The sequence below is a fragment of the Microtus oregoni genome, unplaced genomic scaffold (assembly GCF_018167655.1).
Source record: "Microtus oregoni isolate MIOR12 unplaced genomic scaffold, Mior012 000003F_ref0000135, whole genome shotgun sequence".
NCBI classification, from domain to species: Eukaryota; Metazoa; Chordata; class Mammalia; order Rodentia; family Cricetidae; genus Microtus; species Microtus oregoni.
The window spans coordinates 7648629-7668228 of record NW_024543062.1 but is presented as its reverse complement, the minus strand read 5'-3'; the positions used below and the strand labels follow the sequence as shown (position 1 = coordinate 7668228).

Sequence of the window (19600 nt, the reverse complement as noted above, 5' to 3'; positions counted from 1 at the left end):
ACTTTAAAAGCTCAGAGGGTATTGGGGTATTGTTCATGGTAAGCACTGGTCTAGCATGCTGCGGGCTGGGTTGCATCTTGGATCTTGCAAGAGGAGCATGGCTATGAAACACAGAGGGCAGGGACAGTGACTCAGGGCCTGCAGAGATATGCAAGGTGTTTGGGAGCCATAAAAGGATTATGAAAGATATTATATTCCCCAAACAGCAGGCTAAACAACAGCTGCTTTAAGCTTTCAATAGAAGCCAATAGAAAACACATCCGCCCCAATTTTCCAAGACAAATCGCTCTGCAGTTTATCTGATCCGCTGCTGCAATTTCCACGCCCAACCCTCCTCTATCTCGGTAATAACCCAAATTCCATTTAGTGTTCATTTGAGCAGTCAGGATGAAGTCATTTTTGATTATCTCCCTACTGTGTAAAAAACAGCTTGAAGGTAGGAAGTCAGCAAGCATTTCCTCCAAAAAGTAATTATTGCAAGTGACATTTTTACTGCTGGCATGCCATACGGCGAACTGCGCGTTCAGAAGGACAAGTTGCTGAAACAAAATGACAGGGTACTCTGTGACATTCTGACAAGAACCCAAACATTATTTAACTGGCGGCTGGTCTGATGCACCGCTTTTCATTATGTCCAGAGTTTAGACTTTGAGCCAGTGCCAGGCCAGGCAACTTCAAGTGACTCTCAAGACAGACGAGGAAGAAGAGGTGGGGAACTCAGGGAGCCAGGTTACAGGAGAAGGGAGTGGTATGGCCTAGCTAGAGAAAGGAAGACTAAACCAGAAGGGGACATGAACCTCAGTAGTTGTGGGCAACAGTTCAGCAGGTTCTAAGGAGCTCAGTGTGGACATCTTAAGTGTAGCAGGTACTCTGGCAGCTCTGGAGGGCTCTGAGGCCCTTTCCAGCTTATAGCCATTGACGGACAGTGCTATGGACAACCAAGGAAATGTGCGTGCTCAATGCTACCTGAGAGCATCCAGTCTTCCAGACAGAGTAGGCCTTTGTACTTAATATGAGAAGCACACTCTCCTTAGCCCCTGTGGTTTACAGGGTGAGGCATGGACCATGTGGTAATGAGTCCTGACTCTACTATAATGTATGTGGCTTCCCATCTGTGCCTAGGCTTTGTGCTAAGCAGCTGATTCTCACAGAACTCCTGGCACCTCCCCAAAATTCCTACAGTTACAGGTCTCCAAGGTGTCTTCTTTAATCTCAGCACTTGGAAGAAGAGGCAGGAAGCCCAGCCGAAAATGCAAGGTGTCTTCTTTTTAATACAAGTGTTGTTTTGGACCAAAATACAGGCTACTCCGATCCATGTCCCAGCTTGCTGTGCCCACCCTTTTCCTTGTGCCTTGAGACACTTCCTCACTAACAAACAAACAATAAAAACCAAAGGAAGAAAAAGTAACCAGTTGTGTCAGAGATGACCCACAGCCTTCTACCATGAAAAAACGTCCCAACTTCTGACATCACCAGCCAGTTCCCAAGGAATTTTGGGCAGACTACTTCCTCTGGGTAAATCCAGCCAAACAGATGGCAATGGCAGGCCTTAAGCAGGTCCCTCCCTCTCCTTGCCTACTTATTAACATACCAACCCTGCTGGCCTTAAGTCTCAGGAAACCTACCAGAACCCCCTTTCTTTTCAAATAGTAGAAAGGGGAGAGCTAGGCTGAGGGTGCAACTCTGTTGGTAGAGTGCCTGCTTAGCATACACCAAGCCCTGGGTTCCATCCCACCTAGCATGGCACTAAACAGGTGTGGTAGGGCACACCTGTAATCCCAGTACTCAGGTGGGGCAGGAGGACAAGGTCGGGAATGTCAGACTTTCAAGTGTTCTAGGCCTGATCTGCAACTTCAGCAGTGATTATGACCCAAGCTCTGCTCAGATAAGGGACTGAGGACACAGCCCAGTTGGCAGAAGACTTCTGAGGCCCAGCACCACAGAAAGCTAACATAGTGGTGCACAACCATAATCTCATAGAGATAAAGCTAAAATAGAAATATAATGAAAAGAGAACATAAAATATCTGCCACAGAGTAGGTGCTAGTGTGTGCGCTCCTGTGTAATGACAGGACTGACTTAAAATTTGCATCAGGAACTCTTATGATACAGGAGGTTCACATTCCTTATGAGCAAAGCAAGGCTGTCCAATTAAATCGAGTTATTCAAGTTAAATTGCCTATGTGTCCCTGGCTTTGACTTCTGAGGCACTTGACTGTCACTGAGACCTCTGAGTGCCAGGCAGGCTGGATGCTGGGGTGTGCGTGTAAAGAAAGCATCCTGTAAATCACAGCATTTGAGGCCAAGTGGCAGAGAGATATCACTCAACAGGTTCCATCAACAAAGACTCTGGGGTGAAAATGGGAGATCTAGAAGAGCACCTGTCACCCTGAGGCTGAGACTGGGGACTGTCAGGAACAGTCAAGCCTAGGAGAGGACAGAAGAATGGAACACCTAAGATTTAGCCCCATGTACAACTGCACCCTACTTTTCCAGGGATGCTTTTTAACCCCCCTTTCCTCCTTTACACTGAGTAAGTTGCTTAAAAGGAAATGGGGTCTTAGGAGTTCTGTGCAGAACAGGTCTCAAATTCACGCCTCTTGCTATAGCTTCAGAGTACTGGGATTATTGCATGTACCACCACACCTGGCTCTCCTTCCTTCTCCCCTTCCTTCATTTATTGTTGTTTTGAGTCACGGTCTCATGTACTACCAGATTGGCTTCAAATACCTGAACTTCTTGCCTCTAGTTCCCCAGTGCTGAGATTATATTTGTGCACCACCATACCTGTTTTCTGTGGTGCTGGACTGGAACCCAGGGCCTCAAGTGTGCTCTGCCAACTGAGCTGCATCCTTAGCCCCATGTGTCTTTGAGCAGAGTTTGGGGCCCCTATGTCATAATCACTGCTGAAGTTACAGATCAGGCCAAGAAGTCATGGCTTGATAAAACTGTGGGAGTGACACAGTTGGTCCTGTTTCAGGGACTGGGCTCACCTTGCTATAGATCATATATTTAGAAATAAGGCTTTCAAATTTCCTCTGATAACCTTATTACTGAGCCAGCTGTGCGTACGAACACTTATCAGTGAATCCTTGTGTGGTAAGAGAAAATGCACATCACATAAATAGTCTAAATATACATTACTGCAGAGAAAAAAACAAATACTTAAGATAAATTGCTTTGTTGTAATCAAAGATTAATCACTTTCGAGTGTGTGTGTGTGTGTGTGTGTGTGTGAAGGTCAGAGAATAATCTCTGGTGTCATTCCTTAGGCACCATTCACCTTGGCACTTTGTGGTACTGGGAATTACACTTAGGACTTTTTATGTGCTAGGCAAGTGCTTTGCCTCTGAGCTGTATTCCCAGTCCCACCTTGATTTTTGAGATAGGATCTCTCATAGGTGTGGAACTAACCAAGTAGGCTAGGCTGGGGATCATGTATCTACCTGTGTCAGCCTTTCTAGTGCTGGGATTACAAGTGTGTACCATTGTGCCTGGCAACCCCACTTACCCTCAACTGTGGGTTCTATGAATCAAACTTGAGTTCCCAGCCCAAAGCAGGGCTTTGTTGGAGAAGGGCTACATACTCCAGGCTGGCCTTGACACACTGTTAAAAGGTGGTCTAAAATAGTCTTTCCTTCTTAGGCCTTCTGGGACTGCAGCTCTGAAATTCCTTCCTCATGGCACATCATGGGCAATGAGCTTTGTATCCACCTGTGCAGGGAAAAGCATCTGTCCCAAGTAGCCTGTCCTCATTCAATAACAAAGCCACTTGGCCAGCGTGCAGGTAATGAGTCTAAGCTGAACAAGTGAGGCTGTTCCATGGCCAAATGAAGTCAGTGGCACACTTGGGTGTAGCTAGCTACTTCCTGTTTTTTAATGACTATTCAGGTAGGTGAATGGCTCAGTGAGGAACCAGGTGACATTTTCCTTATAGACATCTTTGTTTGAAAAGCTATTATGGTACATTATTTTACATATCCTCCTAATCTTGCCATACTGCTTTCCTTAATTTGTGATGAGATTGTTGGGAAAGGGTACTTAATGTAGGACAGTCAGTAAAAGTAATTTATCATTTCCCTGCTTCAGTGCGCCTGTTATCAGCGGGCTCATTTTCTGCATTCATCATGCAATCAGCCTATTATTTGCATATTAATCAGGCAGTGGACCATGAAGGAACCGCATCCCCGCCAAATGCTGCACTATCTCAGGAGAAACACTCAGTAATTATCATACATCAGTGTTATGATGTGGTAATTGATTATAACATCTTCCTGAAGCCCCTGGGGAGTCCCTCTACTAACCTAGCTCCAGGCACACTGGGTGGATCTTTTTTTCCTTGCAAAAACCTAAGTGACTGTTGCTGTTCTTCCGTAGTGTTATTTCTAGGGCGTAATTATTATCATGTTTATATTTTATTACACTTTTATCTGTGTATGTGTGTGCACATGCCAGCATGCACACGTGGAGGTCAGAGGACAACTTGTAGGACTCAGCTCTCTCATTATACTATTTGGGTCACAGGGATTGAATTCAGGTTGTCAACTTGGTGGCCAAGTACCTTTACCCACTGAGTCACTTTATTTTCCCTGATTCTATGAAATGTTCTCATGAGACAACACAGACCTTAACTCAGGAATGAGAAGATTGGGCTGAAGGTGGACTGCCTGCATATCGTGCACGGAGTACTAGGTTCTACCCTCTGCACTTTATGAATCAGGCGAGGTGGGATATGCCTGTAATCCCAGTATAAGAGGTAAAGTTCAACCTCAGCTAAGTAGAATTGGAGGCCAGCTTGGGACACTTGATACTATTTCCAAACAAACAAACAAACAAACAGTGAGAAGGTCTGTGACCAGGAGGCATCCTGGGGACTTCATGGGTCTGTGCTGCTCAGTCTTCAGGTTGTCAAGTCTGTTACCTCATCAGCACAAGAGTTTCTTACCCAATAAAATGTGCTACCATTCCAGTCTTTCCTAATTGCGAAGTTGGTACGAAGGCAGTCTGCCTGCTTTATTTAGGTGCCAAATGACAGGCTAATTTTGGCCCTTATGTAAAGCATGAACCCCACATCTGCCAATTCAGACATGGGCTATATTTAGGATCCTAGTTCCTCAGGGAAGAACAAACAATCCAAGATGAAGCCAATGATGGATACCTCTGGGTTGCCTCCTGCCCTGCCCTGTCCTCGAGAGGGCCAGTGGCCATTTCCCACCTCATTCTTGGGGGAATCTGAGTATGCCCTGTGGGTTAGTCACATGGAGTTGGGGTTTGACTCAGATTAAGACATAGCAACCTAGGAGTGGAGCTGTTCTCAGCAAGAGGATTTAGACTGAAAGACCCTCTACCACCTAGTCTAGGTATATCTAAACTAAACACTGGCAAACTTTCTAAGTTTAAGCCCCATGTTGTTTGTCACTGAGGCTATGCTCTCCTCCCTCTTTCAAGTCGAGGTATAGTTTTACATAGGAATCCTTCCTTGACACTTACATTTTTCTATCAGTTTGCTTTGCTATGGGTCTGATTTTTATTTTGCCTATGATTTGACTCAAACTTTCTTGTGTGTGTGTGTACATATACATAAGTGCATATGGAAGACAGAGGTTAACCTCTGGTGTCATTCCTCAGGAGCCACCTATTTTGTCTGTTGAGACAGTCTCTCATTAGCCTGCATCTACCAAGTAGTGTTACTGCGGATGCTGCCTCCTCACGTGCTGGGACTGCATGCACACGTCACATCACATACCCGTTTTTTGTTTGTTTGTTTCCCTTCCCCCTAACATAGGTTTGGGGACAGATTTTAGGTCTTCATGCTTGCAAGGAAAGCATTTTACTGACTGATGTTTTGAAGTCTTCCCTTGATTTTCTATGTAGCTGCAGTGGTGAACCCTTCCTTTGTCCCAGGGGACTGGATCCCCTGACCTCTGGGGCTGGCTCCTATGGACACCTACCTCAGTGGCACTAAGGCCACTGGCCTCAGGATCATGTGAACTTCAGCCAGCCACCTGGTGGGTGGTGGGCAAATTCCTTTTTCTTTTGGTTCCTCTCTCTCTCTCCTTCCTTCTTCTTCTTCTTTTTTTTGAGACGGGGGTTTCTCTGTGTAGCACTGGCCACTCTGGAACTCTGTAGACTAGGATGGCCTCAAACATAGAGATGCACCTGCTTCTGACTCCCAAGTGCACACTAAAGGCGGTTGCCACCAAAGCCCAGAAAATTCCCTTTTTCTTAATCTGAAATTTCCTTAAGCAGAAATCCCCACAAGTGTAAGTTCTGCTTACTAAGGACATCAAAATAGTATGTGGCCCATGGAAGAAACAATGTGTGAGCCTCATCTTATTCTCACTATCTTTCTAAAATTACCTGAGAATTTACTGCATTCCGTTTCTTATTTTATCCCTAGATTGGAACATTAGAGACCCAAGTCCTCATATGCTCCTGTGACCTACTTCTCTCTCTTGTATTGAAGGTCCAGGACACTGTAAATTCTGTTTCCCAAAGTAGGTATAGAGAAGAGGGAGGACATGTGGCTCAGGCTGTTCCTGGGCCAGATGGGATTTTGTAAAAGTGAGGCCAGGCAGTGTCAGTCTTAAGAAGCTAAAGACCCTGGTGGGCTGGTCATGTTCACCCTTAATGGCAATACCTTTTCCAGACTCCTTTGTCTAACTCTGCGTGCTGACTGCCGGCTATAACTGTTCTTTTGAATCTCAAGAGGTTGCAGTGGTGATTGAAGAAAGACATTCTTTCATTTACTTGTGCTCAGATGGAGTCTAGGGACTCCTGTATGCTAGGGAAGTACTCTATCACTGAGCTGAGATACACATCCTACCTGGAAAGCCAACATTTAAATAGCACTTGGCTCAATGCTCTAAAAGCATTATACCTAAAGCCATTCAGGTCTCCTCATAGTCTAGGAGGTAGGGCTGAAGAAGCAGGACAGGAAGGTTGAGTTGCTTTGCCCCAGGTCACACAAGTACTAAGAGGCAGAGGAATGATGAGTCAGCACTGGCTAGAAGCTGACCACACATCTGGCTTGCTCTCCACTAGGCTAAGGGATGCCACTGTTTAGAAACCAGCCTGAATCTCTTTCAAGGGCTGGGGGTGTGACTCAGGGGTAGAGCCCCTGCCTAGAATCTCCCAGTGAGGGGCTGGGGTGTGACTCAGTGGTAGAGCTCCTGCCTAGAATCCCCCAGTGAGGGGCTGAGGTGTGACTCAGGGGTAGAGCCCCTGCCTAGAATCTCCCAGTGAGGGGCTGAGGTGTGACTCAGGGGTAGAGCACCTGCCTAGAATCCCCCAGTGAGGGGCTGAGGTATGTCTTCATCCCAAATACAACACACATATATAAATACAGAAACCTGCAAGAAACAGCAAGTGTTCTACAGGAAAAGAGGACAACATGCTTTCACCATGTACTTTCTTCCTGCTGTTAATAATAAGGCTTCGGAACTAGTTGCTTCTCATGTGTTCATGTTTGTTCCCTACCTGAAACATTTTGTTGTCTGATTCCATATCTTTTCATGGCAAAGTTGCAGCTCCAGGGACCACCTGATGTGCCATACAATAGCCCAAATCCAGAAATTCCCCCTTTGGCCTCAGAATGGAAAGTCCTTATAATATGCTACATCTAATAAAATAAAAATGACTCAAGGCAGGCTGCCAACAAGAAGGAGAGAATTGAATGGGCTACCATCTTGATGGAACCATAGGCTAACATTTCAGGCAGTAAGGCAGTGGCCATGTGTGGAATCTTTTCAGATCTTTTCATGGAATTTCAGATCTTTTTCTTTGTGGGTGGGTATATCATATGTATGCCCATATGTATGGGGTGCACATACATGTGCACAGCCACAGGACAACCATGGGTGCTCCTCCTCACCTGTTTTGTTTCTGCTTTGAGACAGAATCCCTCACTGACCTGGAACTCAGAGAGTCTCCTATTTCTGCCCACCAAGCATTGGGATTTACAAGCTTGCACCACCAAAACCTAGCTTTTTCAGGTGGGTTTTGGGGAGTGCACTCGGATCCTTATGTTTGCATGGAAAGCTCTTTACTGACTGAACTATCTCACGGGGCCCTGAGTTTTTCTTTTCTGTTTGATATGCTATATGAGGCTATGTATAAGTGATTATACACAAATACAGTTACATGAACGCAGCCAGAAGCATTCTGTCTGGATAAAACCAGTTGCTCTCATGACATTCTTGGAGCAAAGAGAAGGAAAATGTAACTTGAATCTAGTACATTCATGAGGAATTCTGTCTCCTCTATTCAGTTCCACGAACTTTTCTGAGGCTGCCACCAACCCTCTCTGTCACCTCTTTTAAGTCAGCCAAGTGCCAAGAAGTGGCTGCTTAGTCAAAGACAGACTGCAGCAGAATCCTGCTGTTTGGGTCTGAGAGAAGAAGCTCCTTGAACAGACTTCCCAGCAGCTCAAGCAAGTGTCAGGATGCACACCCTGAAGGATACAGGCTACCATGCTATGAGGAATATCCACAGACCTCACCTACACAGCTGTGGATGTCTTAGCTGGACTTCCCATGCCCTAGCCAGCCTGTAGCAGCTGTCTCCTCTAAAGGACAGCTGACACTCTGTTGATGGACAATGGCGCCATGGAGTTGCATGACTCTTCATGGACAGACATGACTTGGAAGCCACTCTTCCTGACCACCCAGAATGCTAGGGAAAAATTGAGCATTTTGTGCCTAATCTATAGAAAAGGGCTGTCATTTCATTTGTACACTTTGACAAGATCTGCCAGAAGCTAGTGTGAAAAAAGCAGGCAGAACACCTTGTTAGCTATAGTCATGAAAGGCTCCCTTATCAACAAGTTCCCAAGTTGATGGCACAGACAGCTCTTGTACGAGCCCTCCAGCATGCCACAATTTCTGTCACCATGGGGAAGGCCTCTTTCTTCCCTTCAGAGCTACCTTTTATCTCCTTCTGTAGAGGATGAAAGATGAACCAGCCCAAGCATCTGCAGAAGTTAGTTTTAAGAAGTAAAAAGGAAATTATTACACAAGGTTAGCAGATGCTCTCTAGTGTGTGTGCTCCCTTAACCCTGAGAATCCATGTGAAAAAGCTAAGTGCCTTGGTGCACGTTGTAATTCTAGCTCTGAGAAGGTGGGGCTCTCTGGCCAACTATACTAGCCCAGCTGATGAGCCCCAGATTCCAGGGAGAGACCCTGTCTGAAAAAACAAGGTTGACAACTCATATGGAATGACATATAAAGTTGACCTCAGGCCTGGGCACCCCATCTCCCCCACCCTCCCACAGAGGTAACCATGGAGCAACACTGGTAATTGAAAATGACATTCAATTTCCTTTGTGCCTCAAGGTTCAGATTATCAGAGGACACAAAGGGTCACATCCACTAAGACAGTTGGAACTTGGGCCTCTCCTCACCAGAGAGATTAGTGTATGAGAATTCCTGACCCTTACTAACTCCTCAATACTTTATGTTGTACTGGTGATGAAACCCAGGGCTACATGCATGCTAGGAAGGAATTCTACCAACTGAGTCACATCTCCAGCTCCCAGGTTGGAGTTCTTTGGCAAGGAGAAGGGTCCCTAGCCAGCACTTTGTCCTTTGCCAAGGAGGGCTTTGACAACCAAGCACAGAGCCTTCTGTTTAGGCCCTTGATCTCTGCAATGGCCTGGGAAACCTCACTGAAGGTACAACTGACCAAGTAGATAGAAGGCAGGTCCTTCCATGTTCCTATACCCTGGGGAGAGAAGTGAGCCCCACCACTGCCCAGGAACTGACCAGGCCATGCTGTGCACCTCCAGGTACAGTTGTCAGGGATCTGTGAGGGGCAGAGTTATCTTTCTCAGTTGATATATTTTTGAAATGGGTTCCATAGTAGCCATGGCAAAAGAGGTAATCAGAATTTTATGAGGTTCTCCGAACCAGAGAGTTCTTTTAGAGGAAACAATGATAAAAGCTGTCAAAGATTCTAGAATTTTCTAGAGTCATTTATCACAAGGATTTACCGATACTATCATTACAAAATAATTCCAGTTTTGGGGGAAGGGGATGTACCTCAGTTGACAGAGTATTTGCCTAGCATGCTGAAAGTCCTGGGTTCAATCCCCAGCAATGCATAAACTGAGTGTGGTGTTGTATGACTGTAATGTAAGCACTCAAGAGGTAAGGACAGAAGGAGCAGAAATTCAAGGTCATCTTTTGCTACATAGTGAGTTTGAGGCTAGCTAGGGTTAAATGAGACCCTGTCTTGGAGTGGGGAAAAAGGAGTGGGGTCAATAAGATGGCTCAGTTGGTAAAAATGCTTGCCACTAAACTTGATGACCTGAGTTCAATCCCTGGAACCCACAGTGTGGAAAGAAACAATTTCCACAAGTTGTCCTCTGATTTTGACATACATGCTGTCACACACATCCATTAAAAACAAAACAAACCCCTTTGAGATATACGGAAATGTTTTGGTCAGGATTCTAAGAGATATGGTACTGAGGGGCATTTAGTCTTGTATTTAGGAGTGAAGGGCTTTCATCAATAAAGCATCAGCTCTGCCACAACAAGCTTCGTTTAGCCTGGAATGAGCAGTAGTTGAAGGAAAGCTGACTTCTCACTGGAGTAGGAGGCCAGGCCACTTTACCATACAAATACCCACAGAAGTGCAGCACAAACAAGTTAGCCACGTTCCCTCCTAAATTCTGAGTGTGAGTTGGAGAGAGAGAGTGCTGGTAATTTTCCCAATGCATCTGTCCAGTCTCTATTTCCCATTATGGACCAAACAAAACCACAATACCTAAAACCCATAAAACCTTCAAGGGAGAGCTTTGAGGCCACCGCAGCACCCTGATTCTGTGTATGTGTGTGGGGGAGGGAGAATGTGTTTGGGATCTTGCAGCAGCAGCAGCTATTGCTAAAGCTGTCCAGCTGTTCCCCTCTATGCACATGTGTCCTCCCTTCTGGCAAGCTGACAGGCTTTGCGCTCATTCCTCACTTAGCTTTGTTTGTGTTTTCAATGAATCAATGGGATACGGAGACTAATCAACATGTTTAGAAAAATAGAGAAAAAAGAAACGGCTCACACTGCCGGCTGTTCCTCGGAGCTGGGAAAGAAAGCTGGACTGACTTGGGCTCAGTGTAAAAGGCAGTGATGAGAGCCTGGGAACAATGGCTGTGGTCAGGGCATGCATGCATTTGGCTACTGTGGCCAGGAACCTCAGGGAATAGATAACAGATCTATCAGGTGCCTTTGAGACCTTCCAGTTTTTGGAATCAGTAGAAAGTAGCCTGAGCTTCATGGTCTGTAACTGCTGCCATCCCTACTTGCTCCCATCCTTTACTTTCAATCTTGGCCCCTTCTGAACCCTCACTGAGTGTCCACTGAATCTCACCCTAGCTGCTGCTGGAGTTACTCATCCTTGGCTTCTCTATTCTGGTGCTCCAGATGGAAGAGCTATCCCCTCCCATAACTCCTGGGTCAGTGATGGCTGTGTCTTGTCCCTCCTGCTAGACTGAGATCCCCTGACTGTGAAACTTGCCTCCAATAGACCCCAGCACCAAACACAGAGCTTCATACTTACAAAACAATGAAGAGATCCAGTAAAGGCATGGATTTTATTGGTCTCACTCCTTAGCTGCCAATTCTATTACTGTCCTCAGAAAGCAAGTTCAGGAAAGCTGGACACCGCATACTCTTTTTACTGCCATGCCAAGTCTATGAATAATTGCCACAACCTAGAGATAGCCTCAATGCAGTACAAACTTTGATATAACCATACCATAGGAATACTACTCAGGCAGGAGAAGAAATTACTGCTGCACATCAGGTCAGTGGATCTCCAGGACACTTTGTCTAGTAGAAGGTAATTCTTAACAGTCATGTCTTGCATGATTCTATTTACACAATGGCCTCAGATGACAGCATGGCGGAGAGGGAGAGACAGCTGTTTGCTAAGGTTAGAAATGGGACACTTACTCCCAGATCACAGATTTCCAGAGCAGAGGCGCTAGCAAATAAACATGAGTGGCTAGTTACCTGAGCTTACACAGCCCTGCTGGAGGGGGTCCTGAAGAGATGTCACTGAGTGGAGGACTGTGGAAGAAAAAGGTACCGTTACATAGGAAACAGGGCTTGGAGCTTCCCAACTGCACAAAAGATACTAGGAGGGTCAGCAGGAGTTCAGAGGGAGGGAGGCTTCTTATTGTCATGCTGAGGACCAGGATGCTGGATTGGGATGAGGGTTGCTCAAGTCTATAAAATGCCAGAAGTCTCACTTTAAGGTAGCAGAAGCCACTGCCTGTGATACTTTCACTTCTGAAGTTACCCTGGCTAGATTTCCTTCTCAGTTCCCCAGTGAAGGTACTTGACTTTTACCTATATTTACATATAAACAGCATTTTCTTAATTGGTAACTAATTTTCTGCTGCTTATAAAATTAGCTGGGCTTAGTTTCTTTATTCCTGAAAGCTAAAGATGGAGACAGGTATGGGTACACATTTGCCTTTCCATCATTTGGGAAGTTGAGGCAGGAGGATCATGGGCTTAAGGTCTGCTTTGGCTAGACAGTGAGTCTAAGGCTAGTCTGGGCTATATAGTAAGTTTGAGGTCAGTCTTGAAAATATAAACAGACCCTATCTCACCACTCCCCATACCCCCTCAAAAACTACAAAAAACAAAACAAAAACAAAAAAGAAAGAAACAAACAAAAAAACCCCAAATCCAAACCAAATCCAAACAAAGCCCATGGATGGAGGATGTCCTTGTCAGGCTCTTGCAAAGGGTGGTTGGCTGTTCTCACCTGGCCCTTGTTGCTGCCCTTGCACAGGCAGAACACCCTGGCCTAGCTCTCCATTCAGCCAGAGCTGCATCCGGATGAAGGGTTCTCGGCCTTTCTGGGTCAGTTTGCTCCATGGCTTTGGCCTTGAGAGCATGTCGCTGACACTGCCCTGGGACAGGCCCAGTACCTGAAGAAGCAAACAAAGAAAAACAATTGTCAGCTTCTAGAAATCTGCATGATGCTGCAAGGTGCTTTAGAGACATACATGTGGCCCTGTGAGGGCTGGGGGAGATGAAGCCACATACAAAGTGCACTGGTGGACTCCTGAGCACAAAATCACAGCCCAGTGCATGGCGACAATTTGCAGGGGTCAATTTTAGCAGATTACTAGTAGGATAAAGTTTTGGGCAGGGCAGGGGTTCTGGGCAAAAGAAATGATTATAAGCACAACTTCTATTGGGAATGTGGCTCAGCAGCAAGGCACCTGCTTTGAATCTCCTATTGAGAGGCTCAGGGTGTGACCTAAAATCTGCCAGTGATGGGCTTGGAATGTGTCTAACCCATGCAAGGCCTGGTTTTCATCCCCAGCATGATCAAAAACAAAAAAGAGAAAGGGTAGTTTACAGCTCTTACTAGAAAAGGGTGTGGAAGGAAGGGGCCAGCTTTCTCCAGGGTCTGAACCCTGCAGAGGCTGCAAAGTTGTGTTCTTGAAAACTGAGGAGCAGACACTGCAGAGCATTTTGCCCTTTGCCTGGTGTTAATCAGGACAGGCTGGGATACTGGAATAAGAGCCCACTGGAATTAGGAGATATTCCTGTGCTCCTGTATTGACACAGTGCCAAAAGAGCATTTATAAAAGGTCATTCTCTCTGGTTGTACCCTGCTTACAGGTTGACCAGAGGAGAGCTGGTGGGGACAGGGAGCCAGTGTGGGAGCAACACTGAGCAGCAGAAGACCGACAACTTGCACGCATGCACTCAGGCTGCTGCCTCTCACATATGGCCATACATATGTATGGGCACAAACACCCCCCAGGGCACAGATGTAGCCCAAAGATATTTAGAGGCCTCATCCCATCACTTTGCAAAGTTTTCCAGTTCCAGAATAAGCAGCACTCATGGCCAAACAAATTCAATGTTATTAAGTCTGCTAAATTTAAGGTGGGAGCACAAAATGCCTATTTAAATGTTCACAAATTTTATTTTTACAATGCTGCACTCAAGATTCTCCAGGGACTTTCAATTCACATCTTCATGTCTATATACCTCCATTACTTATTGCAAAGTTGGGACAAGGAAGCCATAAACAGACTATAGAGTTCAAGGTCAACATAGAGATGAGACAGAGAGGGACTGGGTGGGGAGGGATGAGTGTCCAAAAGGGTTGGGAGGGCCACTGCTGATCCACTTCCTGTGTCTTCTCTGGAAGAGAGGACTTCTCTTTATATTCAGCAACTCATGGTTTACTCTCTAAAGATATAGGTTATTGTATTTATTTTAGATTTTACAGGCATGGTAAATCCTGTTATCCTGAATCTACCACAGGATAGGTCTAGAAGCTCATCCATAAGTGAATACACTTCCATGAGGCAGGAAGAGATGGTGTGTGACGCTCTGAGTGGTTCTGTAGGCCCTCGTAGTGCAGAGAAAGGAACAACTAGGAGCTGAGCAGTTGCACACATCTGTAACTGTGGCATGTGGGAGGTACAGGTAGGAGGATTCCTGCTAGGGTGAAGCCAGCCTGGGCTATACAATGAGTTCTAGGTAGGCAGGACTACACAGGGAGACACTATCTCAAAAAATAACATAAACTAAAAGTAAGCCCCTCTCAAAACAACAATGAAGCGCAACAAACCAACACAAGAAAGAAAAATCCAACAAAACAGCCAAGGAGGAATTATGTTCTGTGCAGCTTTTTACTTTCACATGTGTTTTGGTTCTCAGAAGGCTGGTTATCCCTGTAGGATATGATCCTATCAGACCTTTTAGGGCCGGAATGGCTTGCAGAGGTATCTCTACACTGCATTTGGCCTCAGAGGCAGGGCAGGTACTGGGTCACCTGCCAGCTTGCTGCATGCAGACACTAATGGACCATGCTTCTTCATCTGCTGCATGTCCATTTATCAGTTACTAAGCAGGACAGCTGGGATACACAGGTTGGCACAAAGTGGGCGGCCTCTGGAATTCTGGGAGTCTGTGATATCTAATACTCTTATGATGGCCATGCTGTGCAGGGTGGACACTTGGTCCTCAGGCCCAAAAAGAGATGGAAAGCCATGCTCTCCCCTAACAGTGAAGGCCCTTACCTTCTCCCCGAAGATCCTCTGGCAAATGCCATTCTTGGCCAACTTCTCTTTGACTTGCCGGGTGAGCTCAATGGTGTCCACTTCCTGATACATGTAGACCTCATACTGCTCAGGAGTCAGTGGGGGTACTGAGGGCTTTGCTGGCTTTGCCATGGGCACGATTGGGGAGGAGGGCAGAGGACTATTCTGGGGTGTCTCGCTGCGGCTGGCTCCAGTGAGGCTCAGCTCTGAGCTCTGGGAATATGGCGACTCAGCATTGGGCCACTCTTTCCAGTACTCTGCTGATGACGAGGGTCCCTGAAGCTGGCTGCGCTCAGCCCGAGGTTGGCTACTGACTACCTTTTCTTTCCCACTTGCAGCTGCTTCATCAGCCTTGGTCTCTTCGGAAGAGGTGAGATTTCTTCTTTCAGGCTGTACAGGGCTCCACCAAGGATCCTTCCAGGTGCTGCCACGGACCAGCTCACTCTTCACCTGTCGCAGTACCCCCTGGGCAGCATCAGTTGATCCTGGAGGGTCTAGCCCAGGTGCATCCTGAGCCTCTTTTTTGAGGGCTGGGGCATTGGGCAAGGTCGAGGTACTGGCCTCAGGTGCTGTAGGGGTTTTCTTCAGGGGAATGGCAAGAGGAGAGTAAGTGGACACAGTAGACATGGGTGAGGCAGACAAGAGCTTGGGAGTGAGGATGGCGAGGTCAGGCTGGGACAGTGGTGCTGGCTTTAAGGCAGGGTCAAGGGCCGCCTGCTGGGCCTCCATTTCCCGGCGGGCCTGCTGTAGGATGGAGCGGATGGCATCATCAGAATTCCCACTGCTGGATGCGGAAGATGGCTGGACTGGCTCAGCTGTAAGAATACACACAAGGTGAAGTTGTGGTAGGATGGTTCCTGGCAGCTGTGGGCTTCATCCCACCTACTGGTCTAGTGCAGTCACTGTACTACTTGTCTGATGCCTCGTCATCAGTGAAACATGGAAATATCTGTACACCTTGTTTGAGAGGGGAACACAGAGGACTGACATACCTGCTCAATGGCCTAACTGCCTCTAACTGCCTTTGTGACATAGCAGCTGGCTTTTCAACCATGGAGGATGATCAGTGGGGACTCACTTCTACCCTGGCTTTCTTTTTTACATTAAAAAAAATACGTTTATTTATTTTATGTGTATGTATGTGGGTGCACATATATGTGGTACATGATAGATAAACATGATAGTTTGTCAGAGGACAAACTTCATGAGTCAGTTCTCTTCTACCATGTGGGTGCCAGGGAGCAAACTTAGGCTGTCAGTCTTGGCGGCAAGGGCCTTCACTTGCTAAGTCATCTTGCTGTTACCTCTTTCTTCTCTCTGTGTGTGTGTGTGGTGAACATACTAAAGAGCTCCTGTGGAGATTAGGACAGACAACCTTGGCTGTTGGTCCTTGTTTTTCCAACTTGTTTGAGATGGTGTCTCTGTTGCTGCATTAATTAGGTTGTTTGGCCTGTGAGATTCCAGGGATTCTCCTGTTCCCACCCAGATCCCCAAGCGGGGAGGGCAGGGTTACAGATGCTTCTGCCATTCTGGTTGTTATTGTTGGTTCTGGGGATCCAAACTCAGGTCTTCAAACTGTTTTGCTAAGTGGCCCATCACCCTAATCCACTCTGGCTTTCTTTTCTGGAAGATTTTAAATACTAACTTTCATGAACCACATACCTACACCTCTCTTGGTTTTGCCAAACTCATGAAGCACGATTTCTGTTAATGTCTACTGGAAGTCAGAGTCTCTGATGAATCAATGACAGGCTCTTATAATGAGCACTGGGGTATGGCTAGTTAGCAGTGGGGAGGTGATATTAAAAGTAGAGCTGGGCATGGTGGCACATACCTATAAACGTAGCACTCAAGAAGAGGCAGAGACAGGAGGCTCATGAGCTCAAGCTATATAGAAGACCCTATCTCATGTACAAAAACAATTTCCCTGCTCCCCCACCCCAAAAAAACCCCACAAATCTAGATCATACTTCCCTCTGCATATGCCTAATGTATGAAGATATAAACTCAGTATTGATTTAAAAGGAAAAGAAAAGATAAGGAATGTAATTATCTATTGACTAGAGCACTTGTGATATAGGTCTGAAGATAGCGTGAGGAAATAGAAGCCCTACCAGTTTTCTGCACTTGGAGTTCCCTCTTGGCTTGTTCCAGGATAGACTTGATTGCTTCATCAGAACCAGTCTCAGATGCTCGGATCCTGGTAGTGATGTTACCTGCAGGGAGAAGTCCCAGTGATGACATTAAAGCCAGCTCTCAAGTGGAAATAAACACTGCACCAATGCACCAAGGCATTCTGACCCAGGGCCCCAGGTGAGGCATGGTCTCCCACTCATCCCTAATTGCTACAAGTGTGATCTTGTGGCATGGATGTGAGACCTGCCTGGCAAGAGGTTTCCTGCTGAACCTGTCTCAAGGTCAGTGTCACTCTATTGGCAGAATAGGCTTTCTTAACATGTGAGCTAGACTGTGCCCAGAGGTCAGTACCAGACAAATCATTTAGAACACCATAGGGAAAGAAGGCAAATTGAAAGGCAATGTTTTTTCATAAGCTTTTATTAAAAAGCTTTGGCTTGGAACTACATTCAGGCTCTGTACATTTATTTTTCCTAAACATAAACATGAGAGGAAGGCAAAAGGCAAACGATGAGCCTGAACTCCTTAGTGTGTGTGTGTGTGTGTGTGTGTGTGTGTGTGTGTGTGTGAGAGTGTGCACGCTCGTGTTACTGGGGATTGAATTTAGAGCCTTAGGCATGCTAGGTAATTACTCTGTTGCTGAGCCATGCCATAGCCCTTCACTGGGAGATTCTAGGTAGGCACTTTAATCACTAAGGCATGTCCCCAGCCCCTCACTAGGGGATTCTAGGCAAGTGCTCTACAATTGAGTCATGCCTCCAGCCCCTCACTAGGGATTATAGGCAGGTGCTCTACCCACTGAGCAATGTCCCTGGCCCTTCACTAGGAGATTTTAGATAAATGTTCTACCATTGAGACTGAGCTACATCCCTAGCCCTTGGGTGAGACCAATCCTGGCTCACTCATTGGGATGTGACAGGTGAAGAGGAATGAGTGTGAACATCAACTTTTCTAGATTTATAACGACATACTGTGTTTTCGAAATGTATCAACAAGGAGAAAAACCTGTTGAGATCCCTAAGGACACAAGTGCATTCTTCTGGTCACATGGTGGTACTCTGCATAGCAGATACGTGTGCAGATGCCCTGAAGGTACAAGGACTCACAGGTTGGGCCCAGACTTTTGTGGAGCTATCCAGACATTCTAATTGTTCACTACCTTTCTCAGTAGACATGTCACATTAAGCAATTTAATAATGAGGAGGACACTTTGGGAAGGAGCCACTTAAAGGAGTATGGTGAAGATTGGCTCACCAATGCCTGTGGAAGAACCAGCTTTGTTTGGAATCTGAACACATTATGGAATTTCTGACACATGTCAGCATTAAAAATTTGAGGAAGCAGCAATATCTTTGACATGGTCACCTGATTTTCTCAGAGCACAACTGTTGTGTCACTTGCTCCTGAGAAAACATGCATGGTGTCCCTGAAATGAAACCAAGGATTGATGCTGAGGGGACTGACCTTGGGTATGGCTTGTCTAGCTTTGGCAGCTCAACAGGAAAGGGGCTGGGCGCCTCTGAACCCGTGCTTTGTTTTATACTTACTAGCTGTTTTTCCATCAGGTTCCAGGCCAGAATTACAATGCATAGTTTTAACCCAAATACACAGCTAAGGACATGCTGCTTCCTAGTTACTGACTGCAAAGAGAAACACCTGCCTGAGACATACCTTCAGACCCATTTCTTCGTTTCGGTACTTCCTGAAAGAGTCTGTTCAGGCTCTGGCCTGGATTCTCTGTTGAAAAACAAGTGCGGTAAGAACAAAACAATCAGGGGGATGGTGGCGTTGACGACATGGTCTGTGTGACATGAGAGCTGAGCCACCTGCCTCTAAAGAAAGGGCTCAAGGCTTCCTGCACAACATGAGTGCTCCTAGAACTTTCTTACAGGCATTGGGTCTACTGTAAGAAGAGAGGTGACAGTAATCACCACTAGGAAGGGCAAAGGGAGGGAGAGGTGCTTGCCTGCCAGTCAATGATAGTGCTCACATTAATCATCCAAAGACATCCAATTTCAGTTTAACATTACCAAAAAAAAAAAAAAAAAAAAAAAAAAAAAAGCACTGCATTGCATTCTTGGTGTAAACTCTCACTGTTTGTTCATTATCTCCTTTCTGAGTTTTAGTCTAAATTTCAGGGTATTTCAAATGTGACTGAAAACATTGTCTCTCTATGTCACTGCTGACTCTGCTCCATCACTGTGGGAGCATCTCACTTTCTAGCATTTTATGAAGGGTGTGGCAGGAAGGGGAACTGAATGAAACTTTCGTGTCATTTATTGAAGGTAGGCATGTTTTGTTTGTGTTACTGAAAAAAAATCACTAATTGGACATAAATGATGGGACCTGTTCTAAGGTGAAGGAGGCAGAGGGCAGCTTTAACAGGCTCG

At 46.0% G+C, this 19600-nt stretch overlaps 1 protein-coding gene across 6 annotated transcripts in view; it reads right to left on the bottom strand.

The window, feature by feature from the left end:
* Cux1 (cut like homeobox 1) overlaps window positions 1–19600 on the bottom strand; it is a 329325-nt gene that overhangs the window by 48446 nt on the left and 261279 nt on the right. For 2 of the 6 annotated variants that reach the window (XM_041648337.1, XM_041648338.1), the window contains exons 16-20: window positions 18882–18947; window positions 17189–17290; window positions 15054–15889; window positions 12770–12935; window positions 12007–12063 (exon numbers count right to left, since the gene is read on the bottom strand). The exons of 2 other annotated variants lie outside the window; for them this stretch is intronic. In XM_041648337.1, the coding sequence (XP_041504271.1) occupies window positions 12007–12063; window positions 12770–12935; window positions 15054–15889; window positions 17189–17290; window positions 18882–18947 (1227 nt within the window). The remainder of the gene's footprint in view (window positions 1–12006; window positions 12064–12769; window positions 12936–15053; window positions 15890–17188; window positions 17291–18881; window positions 18948–19600) is intronic. 2 more of the 6 variants (XM_041648339.1, XM_041648340.1) reach the window with 1 other exon arrangement.